General features: G+C 37.7%; 1 protein-coding gene across 8 annotated transcripts in view; it reads left to right on the top strand.

Annotated features, from left to right (window-relative positions):
• Positions 1–17,643, top strand: part of ARFIP1 (ADP ribosylation factor interacting protein 1) — a 138,843-nt gene that overhangs the window by 77,227 nt on the left and 43,973 nt on the right. For 6 of the 8 annotated variants that reach the window (XM_040251434.1, XM_040251432.1, XM_040251435.1 and 3 more), the window contains 4 exons: positions 1,982–2,077; positions 3,645–3,757; positions 10,337–10,558; positions 16,960–17,117. In XM_040251434.1, coding sequence (XP_040107368.1) covers positions 1,982–2,077; positions 3,645–3,757; positions 10,337–10,558; positions 16,960–17,117 — 589 coding nt within the window. The remainder of the gene's footprint in view (positions 1–1,981; positions 2,078–3,644; positions 3,758–10,336; positions 10,559–16,959; positions 17,118–17,643) is intronic. The other 2 variants (XM_040251439.1, XM_040251440.1) reach the window with 1 other exon arrangement.

Below are 17,643 nucleotides of genomic sequence, written 5' to 3'. Positions count from 1 at the left end.
AATAATAATAGCCAGAACAACAGAGCTCTGTTCCTGGGATTATCACGAAATGGAATTATAGTAGTCATCGTTTATTGAACTCTTCTTTATGTAATAGTAGAGATAGAGTTTTTGTTTTAAATAGTGATTGCATTGGATAATCCATTAAATGCCTTCCAGCTTAACAAGTAATTTATGGATTGATGTTTTTGTATTGAATTTAATAATAGAGGTATTATGGTATGGATTCAGAACATCTGAGAATCTAATAAGAAGCTGTTCAAAGCTCTCTGAGCCTCTTTTTTCCTGTAGTTAGCATCAAACTAGTTGATTTCTGTTGTCCCTTCCAGTTTTAAAATTTTGTGGTTCAACAGAATTTTTTTTTATGAAAGACAGGTATCTCATTTTGAAAGGTAATGCCGTTCTATTTAGATACATTGTGTGTTTTGGATTTTAATGTTAGATTCAGTCCAGATTGAGTATTCCATATTATTAAAACTGGTGACTGTTCCTGATCAGAACTTAGTATATCTGGGATATGAGAAAGTTGACATTTGATATGTTATGTGAAAACCGGAAAAGAGTATAGTTGTAATTATCTTAGAAACATTAAAATATATTCAGCTAAATGTGAAGGATGTTAATAATCTTTTCAGTTTGTTTTCAGCGGTCACTTCCCTAAAGACGTACAACCTTTAGAATTTAAAAATAGTCAATTGAAGCTGTACAGTTTTATGCTGGACATTAGCAACAATGTTGGGTACTCAGTTTTTCTTACTTTTTAAAAAAAATTAAGGCTCAGAGATGTTGAGTAATTTGCCAGGGTGTTCCTGATACTATTTGATAAATAGAGCCAGAATTTCAAACCCAGAGTTAGAATTTTAAAACTCAGTGTGTTTCATTCCAAAATTGTATTCTTTCCTCAGGTTCTCAAACTTAGCTGTGTTTGAGAATAAGTAGCTTTTAAAAAACTACTGTTGCCTAATGAGTAGCATGGTGACTGTGGTTAATAATAATGTATACTTGAAATTTGCTGATAGATCTCAGGTTTTCTCACCACACACACAAAGATGGTAACTATGTGAGGTGATGGATGTAATCATTTCACAGTGTATACATACATCAAAAAATCACTTTTTATACCTTAAATATATGCTATTTTTACTTATCTAATAAATAAAAGCAGAAAATCAATCTAATAAAAAAGCTAAAACTCCCCCCCGCCTCCCAGAAAAGCTCTAAAGATAACCTGTTTCAGTGATAATCAGTAGATCTTGTGGAATGTCTCAGGTATATTTTAAAAGCTTCAGAAGTCTTATGATTAATCAGAATAATACTCTGTATTATCACTTCTCAGGCTTCAAAACACGTACAAATCACCTAAAGATCTTGTGAAAATGCAGATTCTAGTTAAGTAGGTCTGTATTTCTGATGAGCTCTGAGATGACATAATTGACGGAAACCCCTTGCATCCATACTATGAGTAGCAATAATCTATACTAGGTGACACTTGATTTATGATTTGAAATTTTTGGCTATAATTTCTGTGAAGGGTGAGTCATTCACATTTCTGTGAATGTTAATGATAAATTTGATACAAGTGTTATATGCCTTTGGATTTCTACTTGAGCTTTCCTCCCTATGTTAGAGTAGTAAGTTATAAAATGTTGAGTTAAGCTTTAAAACCGTCAGCTGTGTCCTTTAATCACATACTTTTAATTGATTTGAAAATAGCAAAGTCCAGGTAAAGTACTGATTAAACATGATCTTACCAAGTTTCTTCTTACAGTTATGTGTTTTGTTTGGTTTTAATAGTTCTATGAAAAGTTTAGATAAGAGCTCATCCTGGTAGCATCCATTTCTGCATGACAGCAAATATATTAGTTCCCAGCTTTTAATCCTTTTTTTGAATATTTTAAAGGAAATGTCAGTACAGCTATATTCAGAATGTATATTGTGGAGGAAGAGAAGCATTTTCACATGAAATGTCTGCCCTTTTCAGGTTCCCCTGCACCGCCTCTGCCATCTGTTATGTCTCCTAGCAGGGTGGCAGCTAGTCGACTGACTCAGCAAGGAAGTGATTTAATTGTTCCTGCAGGTATTCACTGTCCTGATTGGATAAAGCCCTTCTTGATACTGCTGAAGCTAAACTAACTCACTCAGTTTCAAATCGCTTGCTTTATATTCTTAGGTGTGTGCTATTCTGGCTTTTTTGGTGGCTGCCCCCCCCCCCTTTTTTTTTTTAGCAGGAAAGTAATCTCTCTAGCCATAGCTTATCTTTCTGGCTTTTCAAAGTTTATTAGGCACAATCTCAAACATGAAATGTAATTAACTTTACAAGAAAAAAACACATTAAAGTTTGATTCATTTTTAATCTACCTTTTTTTTCTTTGCTCTGGAAAATGTTGCTTTACTTGTTTGATCCTAAACTCTTGGCTTTGCAGCTCTGCCATCTGTTTTCACTTAAATAAAAAAGGACTTTCAACAGTTGGGTTGTTCATGATTTGGAATGAATCAAGTGGAAAAGGTTGTGTCTTCCTTTCTTCAACTTTGACTTAACAACTAGTTGTCAAATTGCATCAGAATACTACGTAATTTTCCAGTTATGCCAAGTGAAAAGTACTGGGAAAAACCTATTTCTTTGCATTGGATTTGCTTTTCACTTTAATATTGCTGGACTATAAAAACAGGGCAGAAAGTAAACTCTGTGTTTCTTTTTACATGAAATGTTAATATCTTATATTTTGTTTATGTGAGAATTTTGTAAACTCTTAAATGCATTTGATTTTATATACTGTTCTCCTTCTTAGATAATGGTAAAACTGTGGTAAAGCCTGGCCTGGCTGTAGGGGTGAGAGAAGAAATTTTTGCTGACTCTAACCTTTTAAAACCATTTTATAAAATATTTTCATTTGTCTTTTTAAAAACTTGTTATTTTAAAATTATGATGTTTCTATCCCAAGTTATTAGCATCATAAATGTTACTAAGTATGTTCTTCTGTGAAACATATTTTACTGTGAGGAACTGTATAGTTGTGGAGTTGCTGTTATGTCAGAATTTCTTAATTGTTGGAGTAATACATTATCAGGGCTTTATACTGCCTGTATTAATTATGGCTTTGGGGGATGTGCTGAGTTTCTTGACAAAAAAATGAAGCACAATGAAGGTCTTGTTTTAACAAAACCTCTTATACTACAGTAAGCTATTTTTGATGACTATCTAAAGTTACAGTATTTTTAAACCCTCCAAAATTTTGGTAACATTGTGTTGTTGCTCTCTTCTGTGTAGTATAATGAAAGGAGATCACTGTGAAGAGTGTGAGCCTTTCAGATTTTTAATAACAATTTTTTAAAGAATTATTAGGTTATAAGATAAATTGTGGAAATTTTATCTTCCTTGAAGTAAATAGCAGTTTAGAGAAGAAGGCCTATTGCAGCATTTTTTTTTTTTTTTTAAAGAAGATGGACAAACCAAAGAATTTTTTTTTTACAGTATCAGAAAATCATCCTTAAAATGATTCCAAGAAGTTCTGGTCCTTTACTTTGTGGGAACCTTCTTATTTCTTTAAATGCATAAGTAGTTTAATTTGAACTGCGTCAGTATTTTGTTTTCTTCCTACTTGTCTATGTGGCTTGCATTTTTATCTTTTGTTCTGACGTTACAGGTGGCCAGAGCACACACGCAAAAAGCGGTCCAGTTCTTCTAGCAGACGAGACTAAGAATCCCGCAATGGAGAAGCTCGAGCTTGTCAGAAAATGGAGTCTAAACACCTACAAGGTGCGTCAGTTTTTAAAATATTTCCACCCCAAGTAGCTCTAAGAATTTCATTTGAATGTTACTCAAGTTACTATTTTCCAATTATATAAATGTATAGGAGAGAATCATGCTCTTTAAACATAAATATACAATTAAAAATAAAGTATTTTGTCTTACTGATCTTTGCATAAATGTAGTTTAACAAGTCAGTAGGTTGAGTTCTAAAAAGAGCTACTAAAGTTCTTACTAACTGACAGATAACACATAATTAAAGAAGAGATATGTTGTCTGGGAGCACATTTAGCTATAGAACTGCCATAGATATGTTTGTCACAACCTCCATCTTTTTGATACTTTATAGCAGCAGAATGTCAAGAGAGGTATATTAGTTTTCCAGAGTTTGAAATTCTCTGATCTTACTGTAATAACTAAGCACTAAATTGTACAGACAGTATATGAGTTGGGTTTCAAAGCTTTATTGTTGGTAAGTGTATTACTTCAGAGTAAGTATTGATTAGTTTTCTTACATTCTCCTAAAGCAAATAAGCAAAATTTACTCTAAAGCAATACAGCTAAATTTGATGTGTTACAAATAGATAGCTCAAACCCCAGGTTCACTTAGTGCCTTTGAATCTTAACAGGGATGAGACAGTAGAATTTGTAGAATAGTTACGTGGATGGAAACCCTAACAGTTCTATTTAGAGCATCAGCGTTAACACTCGCTCTGTTTTTGAATTGGTAGTGGGCCTAGTGGTTTGTGAATCAGGAATTGTCTGTATTTTTATACAGGAGTCTCTTATGTATCTTCTAAAGAGCAATACAGAAGTGCATTTATCTTTTCAGTTAGTATTTTTTAAGTATGATCTGCAATTTTCCACAAAAGTACAGGTTTTCTTAAGATGATAAAAGTGCCCTGAAACTGCTGCATGAAACTTTCCAAAAATCATTTAGCTCATGTCAATGTAGAACTGAGAAATGCCAGTGGTAGCCATCAAAACTTGATGCCTGCTGAACTGTTCTTATTCAGGATATTCTATTTGCCCACTGACCCTTTTGTTCTCAAGGATGTGGATTCTCTCATTCCATGAACACTGTTTTTTCTTTTGTACTCCTTCATATCACAGCAGTTCATCCACATATTCAGATGTCTACTTCATCTTCTCACTGATTCCACATGCCCAGTTAATTATTAAATGGCCTCTGCCTCTTTAATATTATTTGACTTTATCCTTGTCTCCATCTTAGCCTTCACAGCCATGTGATTATTCTCTTACATTACTGTAGTAGCTTCTCAACAAATTCTCTCATCCTACAGATTCTGCTCTGCCTGACACGGTTCGGTTTGCTTAATTCCTTCCCTCAGTCCCCATCTACCTTTCCATTTTTATCCTGCTGCTGCTCTCTTCCACCCGCAGATCTCATGGTCCCTACCAGCTTATCCAGAGATTTCCTAACCAAGCTGGGCTTTCTCACATCTCTACAGCTTTGTTCTGTATTTGCCCACTGCCTGAAATTCCCCTTCATACTCCCTATCATTTCACTTGTTTATCTTTCATACCAGACTGAGTCTCACTTATTTATTTATTAAATTCATTTATTCAGTCATTCCTTTGTTCATTTATTCCTAAAATTTAGCCACACATCTTGAGCCTAAGGAGTACAGGTCTTATTTTTGAACAAATCCTAATAATCCTAATTTGACAAATGATCAAGTTTAATTTTTTGTCATTTTGGCCTTCCTCTCTTCTGTGTTTTCCTGTTGCTTATCTTTTTTTTTTTCCTGTATGTGTGTGTTTATCAACTGTTCTTTTCTTCTTTTACTTCTACAGTAATCAGAGTTGAATCATTATTAGTTTATAGTTATCTCTACCTTAACATGGGGCTTCCCAGGTTGCTCAGATGGTAAAGAATCCTTCTGCAATGCAAGACACCCAGGTTTGGTCCCTAGGTCGGAAAGATCCCCTGAAGAAGGGAATGGCTACCCACTCCAGTATTCTTGCCTGGAGAATTCATGGACAGAGGTGCCTGGTGGTCGGTAGGAGTCCATAGGGTCGCAAGGAATCGGACACAACTGAGCAACTAACACTTTTACTTTTTTTCTACATAAATATACCACATTCACATTTTCTGTTATTGAAAATAACCAGACTTCATAATGTATACACATGGCATAGTACGGTGTGAAGGAGTTATCATTCTTTCAGAGTGATCATTTTATTTTTAACTGAAAAATTTTTTTCATCAGCATAATTTGTGTATCTCAATCTAAGTCAAAAGAGAGAAAGTCCTAGCTTACATGATTTTATGGAGTTTGTAGCTCAGTGTGTCTGGACTGACATACAACTCGGTTCTGTCTTTTTAACCTTTTTAGTCCAAATTATGAGCTGACATAAGACATTCATTGTCATTAGGATAATCCTTCAACTGTTGATTCTGATTCGTGCTTATTATCCATGGTACTCTGAGGAATTTGATTCTGGCTATGACTTTGATTCTCTTTCATGGACTTAGTTTCTTCATGATTTTGGTTTTTAGTTTCTTCTGTTCTCTTGCAGACACTTTAAAGCTTTCACTCAAAGAGAATATTAGCACTTCTTTATTGGTGTTTAATAAATGAAGTGCTAATATTGGCTCCAAGGTTAGTCTGTTGATTAAAACCAAATATGTAATAGAAGTGATTTTAAGTTTAGGCCTTGAACCTATTTTCTTAAATATTATTTTAATCTACCTGATCTTATTCCAGTTTGAATCCAAAATTTATTTATTTTCTTATTTTTTCTCATCTGCAGGAATCAGTGTGAATAATAAACTCTGGTTTATCATTTTTGTATTTTGCAAATATAGAATGTAGGGTACTTGTAGAAGTCTGTCTTGTTTTTTAAAGAATAACCTCAGTTTTAGCATTCAGACCTATTTAATGTCTCTTCCAAACATTAAATTCTTTTTAAAAGTGTTTTAAGAACTTGCCACCAGTGTTCATACCTTTAGCAAACTAATATTTGTTGGCTTAAAGCCAGTATCTTTTAAACTTTCATTCCTGGCTTTCTTACCGTATTGTCTTATTTATTTACTAGTTTATCTGTTTCCACTGTTCAGGTTCTGATATTTACTTTTATGCTCCCTTCTTCCCTATCCTTCAGTCTTAACAACTTTCTTAATATCGTATCTGTCTTTTGCTGCCATTAGCTTATTCTTTTCCTTGTACCTCATTATTTTATTCTGAGCTCTACGTGCTGTTTAAATACTAATAGTATCCAGTGACTATCTTGTAAATTCATGACCTGTGCGGTGCTGATTCATGGTATTTTATACCCTATTTATCATTATTTTATCCTCTTCCAAGTAGGAAATCTCTGTAGAGCAATAATTTACTTTTGCTTTTTCCTGCCTGTTTAACTTTGCCCCATTTGTCCTTTTATCCTCAAAATAAATCATTAAGTTATATGGAAAGCTGATCCATAAGGACCACAGATCATGGTAAGTCATCTGCATTTTCAGGGACTTTGGGGTAAAGAACTGAGAATTTTTAATTGTCTTCTGTTTTAAACTTGCTTTATAATATATACTACTACTACGTCGCTTCAGTCGTGTCTGACTCTGTGTGACCCCACAGACAGCAGCCCACCAGGCTCCCCTGTCCCTGGGATTCTCCAGGCAGGAACACTGGAGTGGGTTGCCATTTCCTTCTCCATTATACCGAAGGTATATAATATATACCTTCGATTTTACACTTCAATTTCAGTATTTACTAGGAAGCAACTTAAATAAAATTCTATTCTTTGGTGATCCTATGAGAAACTTGCTCTGGGACCCTGATGAGTGGGGAAATGCCTCTCAACTTTGTTTTCTCACTGCAGCTTTCTTTACAAAGGCCCACAGAGGCTGTCTGTAGCATTCTCACCTCCAGATTACTTAGATTTCCTTGAGAGTGGTTAGTTATCTGTATTGGAATATAAGCTCTGTAAGTTCAGTTTCAAAACTTGTTTAAGGTGTCCAGATTTGATGCCTTATACTCTTGCCTTACTTTTCCCATTGCCATAGCTTCCTGGAAACAAAAAAAAAATTTCCTCATTAAACTTTTGACCTTACTGTCTGCTTATCACCATTATTTCTGTAAAAAAAAATGACCACTCAGACAAAAGTAGACATTTCTTTCATTCTGCCCAGTCTGCCAAGTTCCTTCAGTGAATTCTGGCTTCTTGGTTTTCAGCAGACTATTATATCTGGATAGCTATGGAAAGTACCACATGCTTTGGCTTCAGTTCAGTCGCTCAGTCGTGTCCGACTCTTTGCGACCCCATGAATCGCAGCACGCCAGGCCTCCCTGTCCATCACCAACTCCCAGGGTTCACTCAGACTCACGTCCATCGAGTCAGAGATGGCATCCAGCCATCTCATCCTGGGTCGTCCCCTTCTGCTCCTGCCCCCAATCCCTCCCAGCATCAGAGTCTTTTCCAATGAGTCAACTCTTCCCATGAGGTGGCCAAAGTACTGGAATTTCAGCTTTAGCATCATTCCTTCCAAAGAAATCCCAGGGCTGATCTCCTTCAGAATGGACTGGTTGGATCTCCTGGCAGTCCAAGGGACTCTCAAGAGTCTTCTCCAATACCACAGGTCAAAAGCATCAATTCTTCGGTGCTCAGCCTTCTTCACAGTCCAACTCTCACATCCATACACGACCACAGGAAAAACCATAGCCTTGACTAGACGGACCTTTGTTGGCAAAGTAATGTCTCTGCTTTTGAATATGCTGTCTAGGTTGGTCATAACTTTTCTTCCAAGCAGTAAGCGTCTTTTAATTTCATGGCTGCAGTCACCATCTGCAGTGATTTGGGAGCCCAAAAAATAAAGTCTGCCACTGTTTCCACCGTTTCCCCATCTATTTCCCATGAAGTGATGGGACCAGATGCCATGATCTTCGTTTTCTGAATGTTGAGCTTTAAACCAACTTTTTCACTCTCCTCTTTCACTTTCATCAAGAGGCTTTTGAGTTCCTCTTCACTTTCTGCCACAAGGGTGGTGTCATCTGCATATCTGAGGTTATCGATATTTCTCCCAGCAGTCTTGATTCCAGCTTGTGTTTCTTCCAGTCCAGCGTTTCTCATGATGTACTCTGCATAGAAGTTAAATAAGCAGGGTGACTATATACAGCCTTGACGGACTCCTTTTCCTATTTGGAACCAGTCTGTTGTTCCATGTCCAGTTCTAACTGTTGCTTCCTGACCTGCATACAGATTTCTCAAGAGACAGGTCAGGTGGTCTGGTATTCTGATCTCTCTCAGAATTTTCCACAGTTTATTGTGATCCACCCAGTCAAAGGCTTTAGCATAGTCAATAAAGCAGAAATAGATGTTTTTCTGGAACTCTCTTGCTTTTCCGTGATCCAGCAGATGTTGGCAATTTGATCTCTGGTTCCTCTGCCTTTTCTAAAACCAGCTTGAACATCAGGCAGTTCTCAGTTCACGTATTGCTGAAGCCTGGCTTGGAGAATTTTGAGCATTACTTTACTAGCATGTGAGATGAGTGCAATTGTGCAGTAGTTTGAGCATTCTTTGGCATTGCCTTTCTTTGGGATTGGAATGAAAACTGACCTTTTCCAGTCCTGTGGCCACTGCTGAGTTTTCCAAATTTGCTGGCATATTGAGTGCAGCACTTTCACAGCATCGTCTTTCAGGATATGAAACAGCTCCCCTGGAATTCCATCACCTCCACTAGCTTTGTTCATAGTGATGCTTTCTAAGGCCCACTTGGCTTCACATTCCAGGATGTCTGGCTCTAGGTGAGTGATCACACCATCGTGATTATCCGGGTCGTGAAGATCTTTTTTGTACAGTTCTTCTTGTATTCTTGCCACCTCTTAATATTTTCTGCTTCTGTTAGGTCCATACCATTTCTGTCCTTTATTGTGCCCATCTTTGCATGAAATGTTTCCTTGGTATCTCTAATTTTCTTGAAGAGATCTCTAGTCTTTCCCATTCCCTTGTTTTCCTCTATTTCTTTGCACTGATCGCTGAAGAAGGCTTTCTTATCTCTTCTTGCTGTTCTTTGGAACTCTGCATTCAGATGCTTATATCTTTCCTTTTCTCCTTTACTTTTCACTTCTCTTTTCACAGCTAGGCTTCCCCAGACAGCCATTTTGCTTTTTTGCATTTCTTTTCCATGGGGATGGTGATCCCTGTCTCCTGTACAGTGTCATGAACCTCATTTCATAGTTCATCAGGCACTCTATTATTATTCCTATATTAATAGTCCAGTATTCTTAAATCAATGCTAAGTTTGTCAGTTGTTTTAAATCATCTACCAAAATGCACAAAGTTTGAAATATGATTACATGAGAGAACTCATCTGGCAGTATACAAATTAGCTAGGTAAGTTTTGAAAATCTCTCTGATTAGTAATAGTTAATAAGCATAATTGGTAAATTTACTTTCTGAGTCCTGATGAACGTCTAAAGGGGACTGAAAGTTTGCAGTTTGTTAGGCTAGCTTGTTTGAAGCTAGAAATGGTGTATACCCTTTGCTTCAGTGTTTGCACTTTGGATTACTGCTTTTATCTTTTTTTCTTTTTTTCCTAAACAAAATACATCTTTCTACTTTTAGTGCACTCGACAAATTATCTCTGAGAAGCTGGGCCGTGGATCAAGAACTGTGGACCTTGAACTTGAAGCTCAGATTGATATATTAAGAGATAACAAGAAAAAATACGAAAATATTCTAAAACTGGCTCAGACCCTGTCGACCCAGCTTTTCCAGATGGTGCACACCCAAAGGCAACTTGGAGATGCGTTTGCTGACCTGAGTTTAAAATCACTAGAACTCCATGTAAGATTATTTGAAATAACTATCGGAGGGGAGAGGGGTGAAAATGGCAATAGGAGTGTTCTAAGAGGCAATTTGTTACATTCCTGATTTGTTGAACTCTAATAAAATTGGAATCTTGTGGTATTCTTTATGATATTTCAGATAATTTTCAAGAAGGCTCAGCTGACTTTTCTTAAAATACTGATCCAAAGAAAATGTCAGCTGGAGATTTCAGGGAAAGGGAACTTGGTTAGAGGAAAGGAAAAACAGTACTCAGCCTGCTTGAGCCTAGAAAGAATCCTATATAATCATGTAAATAACTGGTGGTGGGTAAAAAGTAAATTCAGGCACCTGTTGAAAATCTCGGGGCTTCCCAGGTGGCGTTAGTGGTAAAGAACTTGCCTGCCACTGCAGAAGACACAGGTGTGATCCCTGGGTCAGGAATATCCCGTGGAGGAGGAAGTGGCAATCGTATTCAGTATTCTTGCCTGGGAAATCTCCTGGACAGAGGAGCATGGCAGGCTGTTGTCCATTGGTTTGCAGAGTCGGACACAACTGAAGCAACTTAGCACAGCAAGTTGAAAATCTCTTACCTAGTCTCTGAATGTGCTAAACAATACTTGCTGCTAAGTCACTTCAGTCGTGTCCGACTCTGTGTGACCCCATAGACGGCAGCCACCAGGCTCCCCCATCCCTGGGATTTTCCAGGCAAGAACACTGGAGTGGGTTGCCATTTCCTTCTCCAGTGCATGAAAGTGAAAAGTGAAAGGTGAAGTCACTCAGTCGTGTCTGACTCTTAGCGACCCCATGGACTGCAGCCTACCGGGCTCCTCCATCCATGGGATTTTCCAGGCAAGAGTACTGGAGTGGGGTGCCATTGCCTTCTCCGAAACAATACTTAGTTGACTTAATTTGTGATACACGTTTTCATTAGTATAAATTATGAATTTTAGAATGAAATTATTTTTCTGTGTGTATCTGTATGAGTATGCAGCAGAAAGCATTATTAATTTCCTATGCTCTCTTTTTTTTGGCTGGCTCTTTGTCGCTGCATGTGGGTTTTCTCCAGTGGCAGCAGGCAGGGGCTGCTCTGTGGCTGTGGTGTGCTGGCTGCTCACTGCGGCGGCTTCTCTTACTGGGAGTATGGGCCCTGAAGTGCAGAGGCTTCAGTAGTTGCAGCCTGTGGGTTCACTAGTTGTGGCAAACGGGCTTAGTTGCTCTGCCACATATGAGATCTTCTTGGACCAGGGATAGAACCTATGTCCTCTGAATTGCAAGATGGACTCATAATCACCAGACCACCAGCGACGTCCCATCTAATGATATCTTAAATTACTCCTTTTATGTCTTTTTTTCCTCACCTGGAACCAAAAAATGTAGAAATCCCTTTTCTACGAAAATCCCCTATAGACAAATAACTTGAGAAGTTAGATCATTTAGAGCATTAAATTATTTGTTAAGAATCTAGAATCTTGGACAAAGAAAGTTTGGCTAGAGATGACAATATTGAGATAAATATTGAGATTCAGTTCTAACTGAGTCACTAGACAAAAAGAAGAATGAAACTAATATTTAGGAAGCTGAGTTATCGCAGCTGTTATTACTGAGTATCCACAATTTCAGTGTGATGGGCGGAGTGCTTTTTAGCCATTATATCATGTAATTTCTCTAATAACACTGGAAGAAATGTTATCCTGATTTTATAGATGAGGAAATGGAGGCCAAGATGGTTAGGTAGTTTTTATAAAATCATGAAAAACAAAAGATGGAAGTGGAATTTATATTCAGGCCTTTTTGTCTCTTCCTGATCTCTGCCTGTCTCTTTAAGTGAGAGCTTTTGAAGGTGTGACCCAGAAAAAAATCCCCACAGTATGGAAAGAGATGATCAGAGTATAGGGTCTGGGGAAGTACAGCAGTGTTATCAGTGAAGCTACATTGAGTAGAGTCTATTAATTATAATACTTAACGCCAACTGGGGACTTACTATACATCAGATACAGCTCTAAGTTGCTTACATGTGTGTTAGCTCCTCTAATGCTCAGTCTTAGTAGTACTTGTATTACCTTTCTTTTACAGATATGAAGTCCTTTAAAAAAAAAACCTGGGAGTATTCAGGTCCATCGTTAGTTATTGTTCAGTTTCTAAGTCATGTCCAGCTCTTTGCAACCCCATGGACTATAGCACACCAGGTTCCTCTGTCCTCCACTGTCTCCCAGAACTTGCTCTAATTCATGTCCATTGAGTCAGTGATGCTGTCTGACTGCCTCATCCTCTACCACCTGCTTCTCCTTTTGCCTTCAATCTTTCCCAACATCAGGGTCTTTTCTAGTGAGTTAGCTCTTCCCATCAGGTGACCAAAGGATTGGAGTCCTTCCAGTGACTATTCAGGACTTATTAGGATTGACTGGTTGGGTCTCCTTGTTGTCCAGGGGACTCTCAAGAGTCTTCTTCAGCACCACAATTCGAAAGCATCGGTTCTTCGGCTTTCAGCTTTCTTTATAGTCCATCTCTCACATCCATACATGACTACTGGAAAAACCATAGCCCTGACTATATAGATCTTTGTTGGCAAAGTGATGACTCTGCTTTTTAATACACTGTCTAGATTTGTCGTAGCTTTCCTTCCAAGGAGCAAGCATCTTTTAATCTCTTAGCTGCAGTCACCATCCATAGTGATTTTGTTGTCCAAGAAAATCAAGTCTGTCACTGTTTTGACTTATTCTTCTTCTGTTTGCTGTGAAGTGATGGGACTCCATGCCATGATCTTAGGTTTTTGAGTGTTGAATTTCAAGCCAACTTTTTCACTCTCATTAAGAGTCTCTATAGTTCTTCTTCACTTTATGCCATTTGAGTGATATCATATACATATCTGAAGTTGTTGATATTTCTCCTGGCAGTCTTGATTCCAACTTGTGATTCACCCAGTCCGGCATTTCGCATGATGTACTCTGCATCGAAGTTAAACAAATAAGGTAATATACAGCCTTACTCCTTTCCCAATTCTGAACCAGGTCACTGTTCCATGTCCAGTTCTAACTGTTGCTTGAACCGCATACAGGGTTCTCAGGAGACGGGTAAGGTGGTCTGGTATTCCCATCACTTTAACAATTTTCCACAGTTTGTTGTGATCCCCACAGTCAGAGGGTTAAGTGTAGTCAGTGAAGCAGAAGTAGATGTTTTTCTGGAGCTCCTTTGCTTTCTCCACAATCCAATGAATGTTGGCAATTTGATCTCTGGTTCCTCTGCCTTTTCTAAACCCAGCTTGTACATCTGGAACTTCTCAGTTCATATACTGCTGAAGCCTAGCTTGAAGTAATTTGAGCGTAGACTAGCTAGCGTGTGAAATGAGTGCAATTGTGTGGTAGTTTGAGCATTCTTTCGCATTGCCCTTCTTCGGGATTAGAATGAAAACTCGCCCACTGCTGGGTTTTCCAAGTTTGCTGGCATATTGAGTGCAGTATTTTCACAGCATCATCTTTTAGGATTTGAAATAGCTCAACTGGAATTCCATCACCTTCACTAGCTTTGTTCATAGTAATGTTTCCTAAGGCCCACTTGACTTCACACTTAAGGATATCCTGCTCTAGGTGAGTGACCACACAATCATGGTTATCTAGGTCATTAAGACCTTTCTTGTATAGTTCTTCTGTGTATTCTTGCCACCTCTTTTTAATTTCTTCTACTTCTGTTAGGCATGATAAAAGACAAAAATGGTAAGGATCTGTCCTTGTATGAAATGTTCCCTTGATATCTCCAGCTTTCTTGAAAAGATTTCTAGTCTTTTCCATTTTATTGTTTTCCTATTTCTTTGCATTATTCATTTAAGAAGACCTTCTTATCTCTCCTTGCTGTTCTCTGGAACTCTGCATTCATTTGGATATATCTTTCCCTTTCTCCCTTATCTTTTGATTCTCTTTCTTTCCTCGGCTGTTTATAAACTCTCCTCAGATAACCACTTTGCCTTCTTGCATTTCTTTTTCTTTGGGATGGTTTTGGTCACTGTCTCCTGTACAGTTTTATAAACCTCAGTCCATAGTTCTTCAGGCACTCTATCAGATCTAATCCCTTGAATCGATTTGTCACCTCCAGTATATAATCATAAGGGATTTGATTTAGGTCATACCAATCTTCACCATCAGTAGTTGCGGCATAGACTTGCCTTACTGTGATGTTGAATGGTTTCCTTGGAAACGAACCATGATCATACTGTCATTTTTGAGATTGCACCCCAGTACTGTATTTCAGACTCTTTTGTTGACTGTGAGGGCTACTCCGTTTCTTACAAGGAATTCTCGCCCACAGTAGTAGATATAATGTTTATCTGAATTAAATTCTGCTGTTCACATCCATTTTAGTTCACTGATGCCCAAGTTGTTGATGTTCAGACTTTAAATCTCCTGCTTGTCCACATCCAGTTTACCTTGATTCATGGCCCTAACATTCCATGTTCCTATCCAATATTGTTCTTTACAGCATCAGACTTTACTTTCACCACCAGACACATCCACATCTGAGCATCATTCTGGCTTTGGCCCCGGCACATCATTCTTACCGGCACTGTTAGAAATTGTCCTCCAGTCTTCCCCAGTAGCATATTGGACACCTTCCGACCTAGGGAGCTCATCTTCCAGCATCCTGTCTTTTAGCCTTTTCATGGGGTTCTCCAGGAAAGAATACTGGAGTGGTTTGCCATTCCCTTCTCCAGTGGACCACAGTTTGTCAGAACTCTTCACTATGACCTGTCTGTCTTGGGTGGCCCTGCATGGACAGCGTAGCTCATAATTTCATTGAGTTACACAGCCCCTTCTCTGTGACAAGGCAGTGATCCATGAAGGGGATTCAAGTCTGTTGGACCCAGTTTTATTTTTTAATAACTTTATTTTTTTCTTAACTTTATTTTTGTGTTGATTTTTTACTTTTGGTGGCTCTTCATTGCTGCGTAGGCTTTTGGTGGCTTCTCTTGTGATAGAGCACGGGCTCTGGAGTCCTCAGGCTTTAGGAGTTGCCGCACATGAGCTCAGTAGGTATGGCTCCTGGGCTCCAGAGCACAGGTTCAGTAATCGTGGCACACAAATTTAATTGCTCTGCAGCATGTGGGATCTTCCTGGACCAGAGATTGAACCCATGTCTCCTGCATTGGCTGATGGATTCTTTAACCTTCCACCAGGAAAGTTAGAGGACTGAGTTTTAATTTTTTGAGTTTCTTATTTGAGCATTTCTCTTTGTGAGGATTGATGTTTTATGACTTTTATTCTTTCTTAGAGATCTTCTAATGATAAATTTACTAATTTTTAAAAATAGAATAAATGTTTTATCTTGCAACTACCATATGAGTTGAGTCCATTGGAGATCAAATACACAGTATGGGATCTTAATGATCTTGTTTTCCTATATCCTAAGACATTTTGCTGTTTCCTCATCTTAGGAATTATTTCATTATTACTCATCAGTTTTTCCCTACTATGTTAAAAATGAGTAAGAATAAGAAGATGAAAGAATGACAGCATTGCCTAGAAGAATTACGTAATAGTGAGATAAACACTTTTTGTTTGTTTGCATTACCAAAAAGAAATTTGGAGAAACTATTTACATTGTCTTTTTTTTTCCACTTGAAATTTAACAGTATTTTTTAACAAGGTCAGAATTCTCAAATAATATACCTCATATATTCAGTTCTAAAATTGATATGATCAAAGTTTTTATTTGTTCAGATATGTTCCTGATAATCAGTTAGTGAATCAAACTTAGACTGGAAAGCTTTCCCTGCTGAAAATCTAGTTAGTCCTTGCTGTCCATATGTAAAGGAGTTGTGTATGATGTTTGCTAAGCCAAGACTCAGTTTATTCAGAGAGAATGAACTAAAACTGGTGTTGAGTGATCTTTCCTCAGCTGTTTGTCCAGATAGACCTGAGCTTGTGAGTCAGTTGGTCACTAGGTTTACAAAGAAATGTGTATTGTTAATATTTATACTTTGAGGAGATTCAGTCAAAACACAAAAATTGTAGTCTATTTTATGTCTGAAAGTTTTAGCCAATTGTTACCTAATTTGGTTGTGAAAGTTAAAGCCTCTCTGATTAATAATCTGCTATATTTTTCTTCTTAACAGCTGTGCTTACAGTATAATAGAAACAAAACGTGGAAATGAAAATATTCTTTCTAGTACAAAGTAGTTTAACTTCAAAATTATTTGATTTTAGCTGTACATCTAAGCTAATGACAGTTTGGTTTACTAGACTTTTTCTGTAATTGTATAGCTAGTTGTGATTTAGATTCCTATTTATTTAAACATTGAAAGAAAAAACTTCTATAGCTAGATTTCTAAATCAAATATTTTCCCAATAGTGATGTGTTTGAGATTTTCTTTAGTCACATATACTGATTTACCGCTGGATAAATTAAGGTGACTTTTTTTTTTGTTTTAGGAAGAATTTGGCTATAATGCAGATACCCAGAAGCTGCTAGCTAAAAATGGAGAGACTCTTCTAGGAGCCATTAATTTTTTCATTGCCAGTGTAAACACTTTGGTGAATAAAACAATTGAAGATACATTAATGACTGTGAAACAGTATGAAAGTGCCAGGTATGTATAGATTTTCATTATATCGTTTGTTTTACAGATAATACATAATTCAGGTAAGATTTGGGGTTGCCAACAAGAGAAACCAACTCTGGTCAATATGAGCAGAAAAAGAATGTGTTATTAGAGTGTTGTAGGAGAGCCCACATTGGAGAAGGAAATGGCAGCCCACTCCAGTGTTCTTGCCTGGAGAATCTCAGGGACAGTGGAGCCTGGTGGGCTGCCGTCTATGGGGTTGCACAGAGTTAGACACGACTGAAGCGACTTAGCAGCAGGAGAGCCCACAGAGCTAATAAAAAGGCAGGAGAACAGTTCTAGAAACGAGCAAGAGCCAAAGCCAAAATAATGCCTCAGAAGAATCTCATTAGGGTTCTGACGCCTGGGTACCTCTGGTACTAGATGCTGCTACAGCTCACATAAATAAAAATTCCAAAGGCTCCTGAATACTTTGCTCATTGCCTTGAGGGCATCCAGCTGAGCCTTGGTCATGTGCCCGCACCCTGCCCCTTTGAATTAGGAAGGTGGGGGG

This window comes from Oryx dammah, unplaced genomic scaffold (genome assembly GCF_014754425.2).
Source record: "Oryx dammah isolate SB20612 unplaced genomic scaffold, SCBI_Odam_1.1 HiC_scaffold_12, whole genome shotgun sequence".
NCBI lineage: Eukaryota > Metazoa > Chordata > Mammalia > Artiodactyla > Bovidae > Oryx > Oryx dammah.
This window is presented reverse-complemented; position numbering and strand designations above follow the sequence as displayed.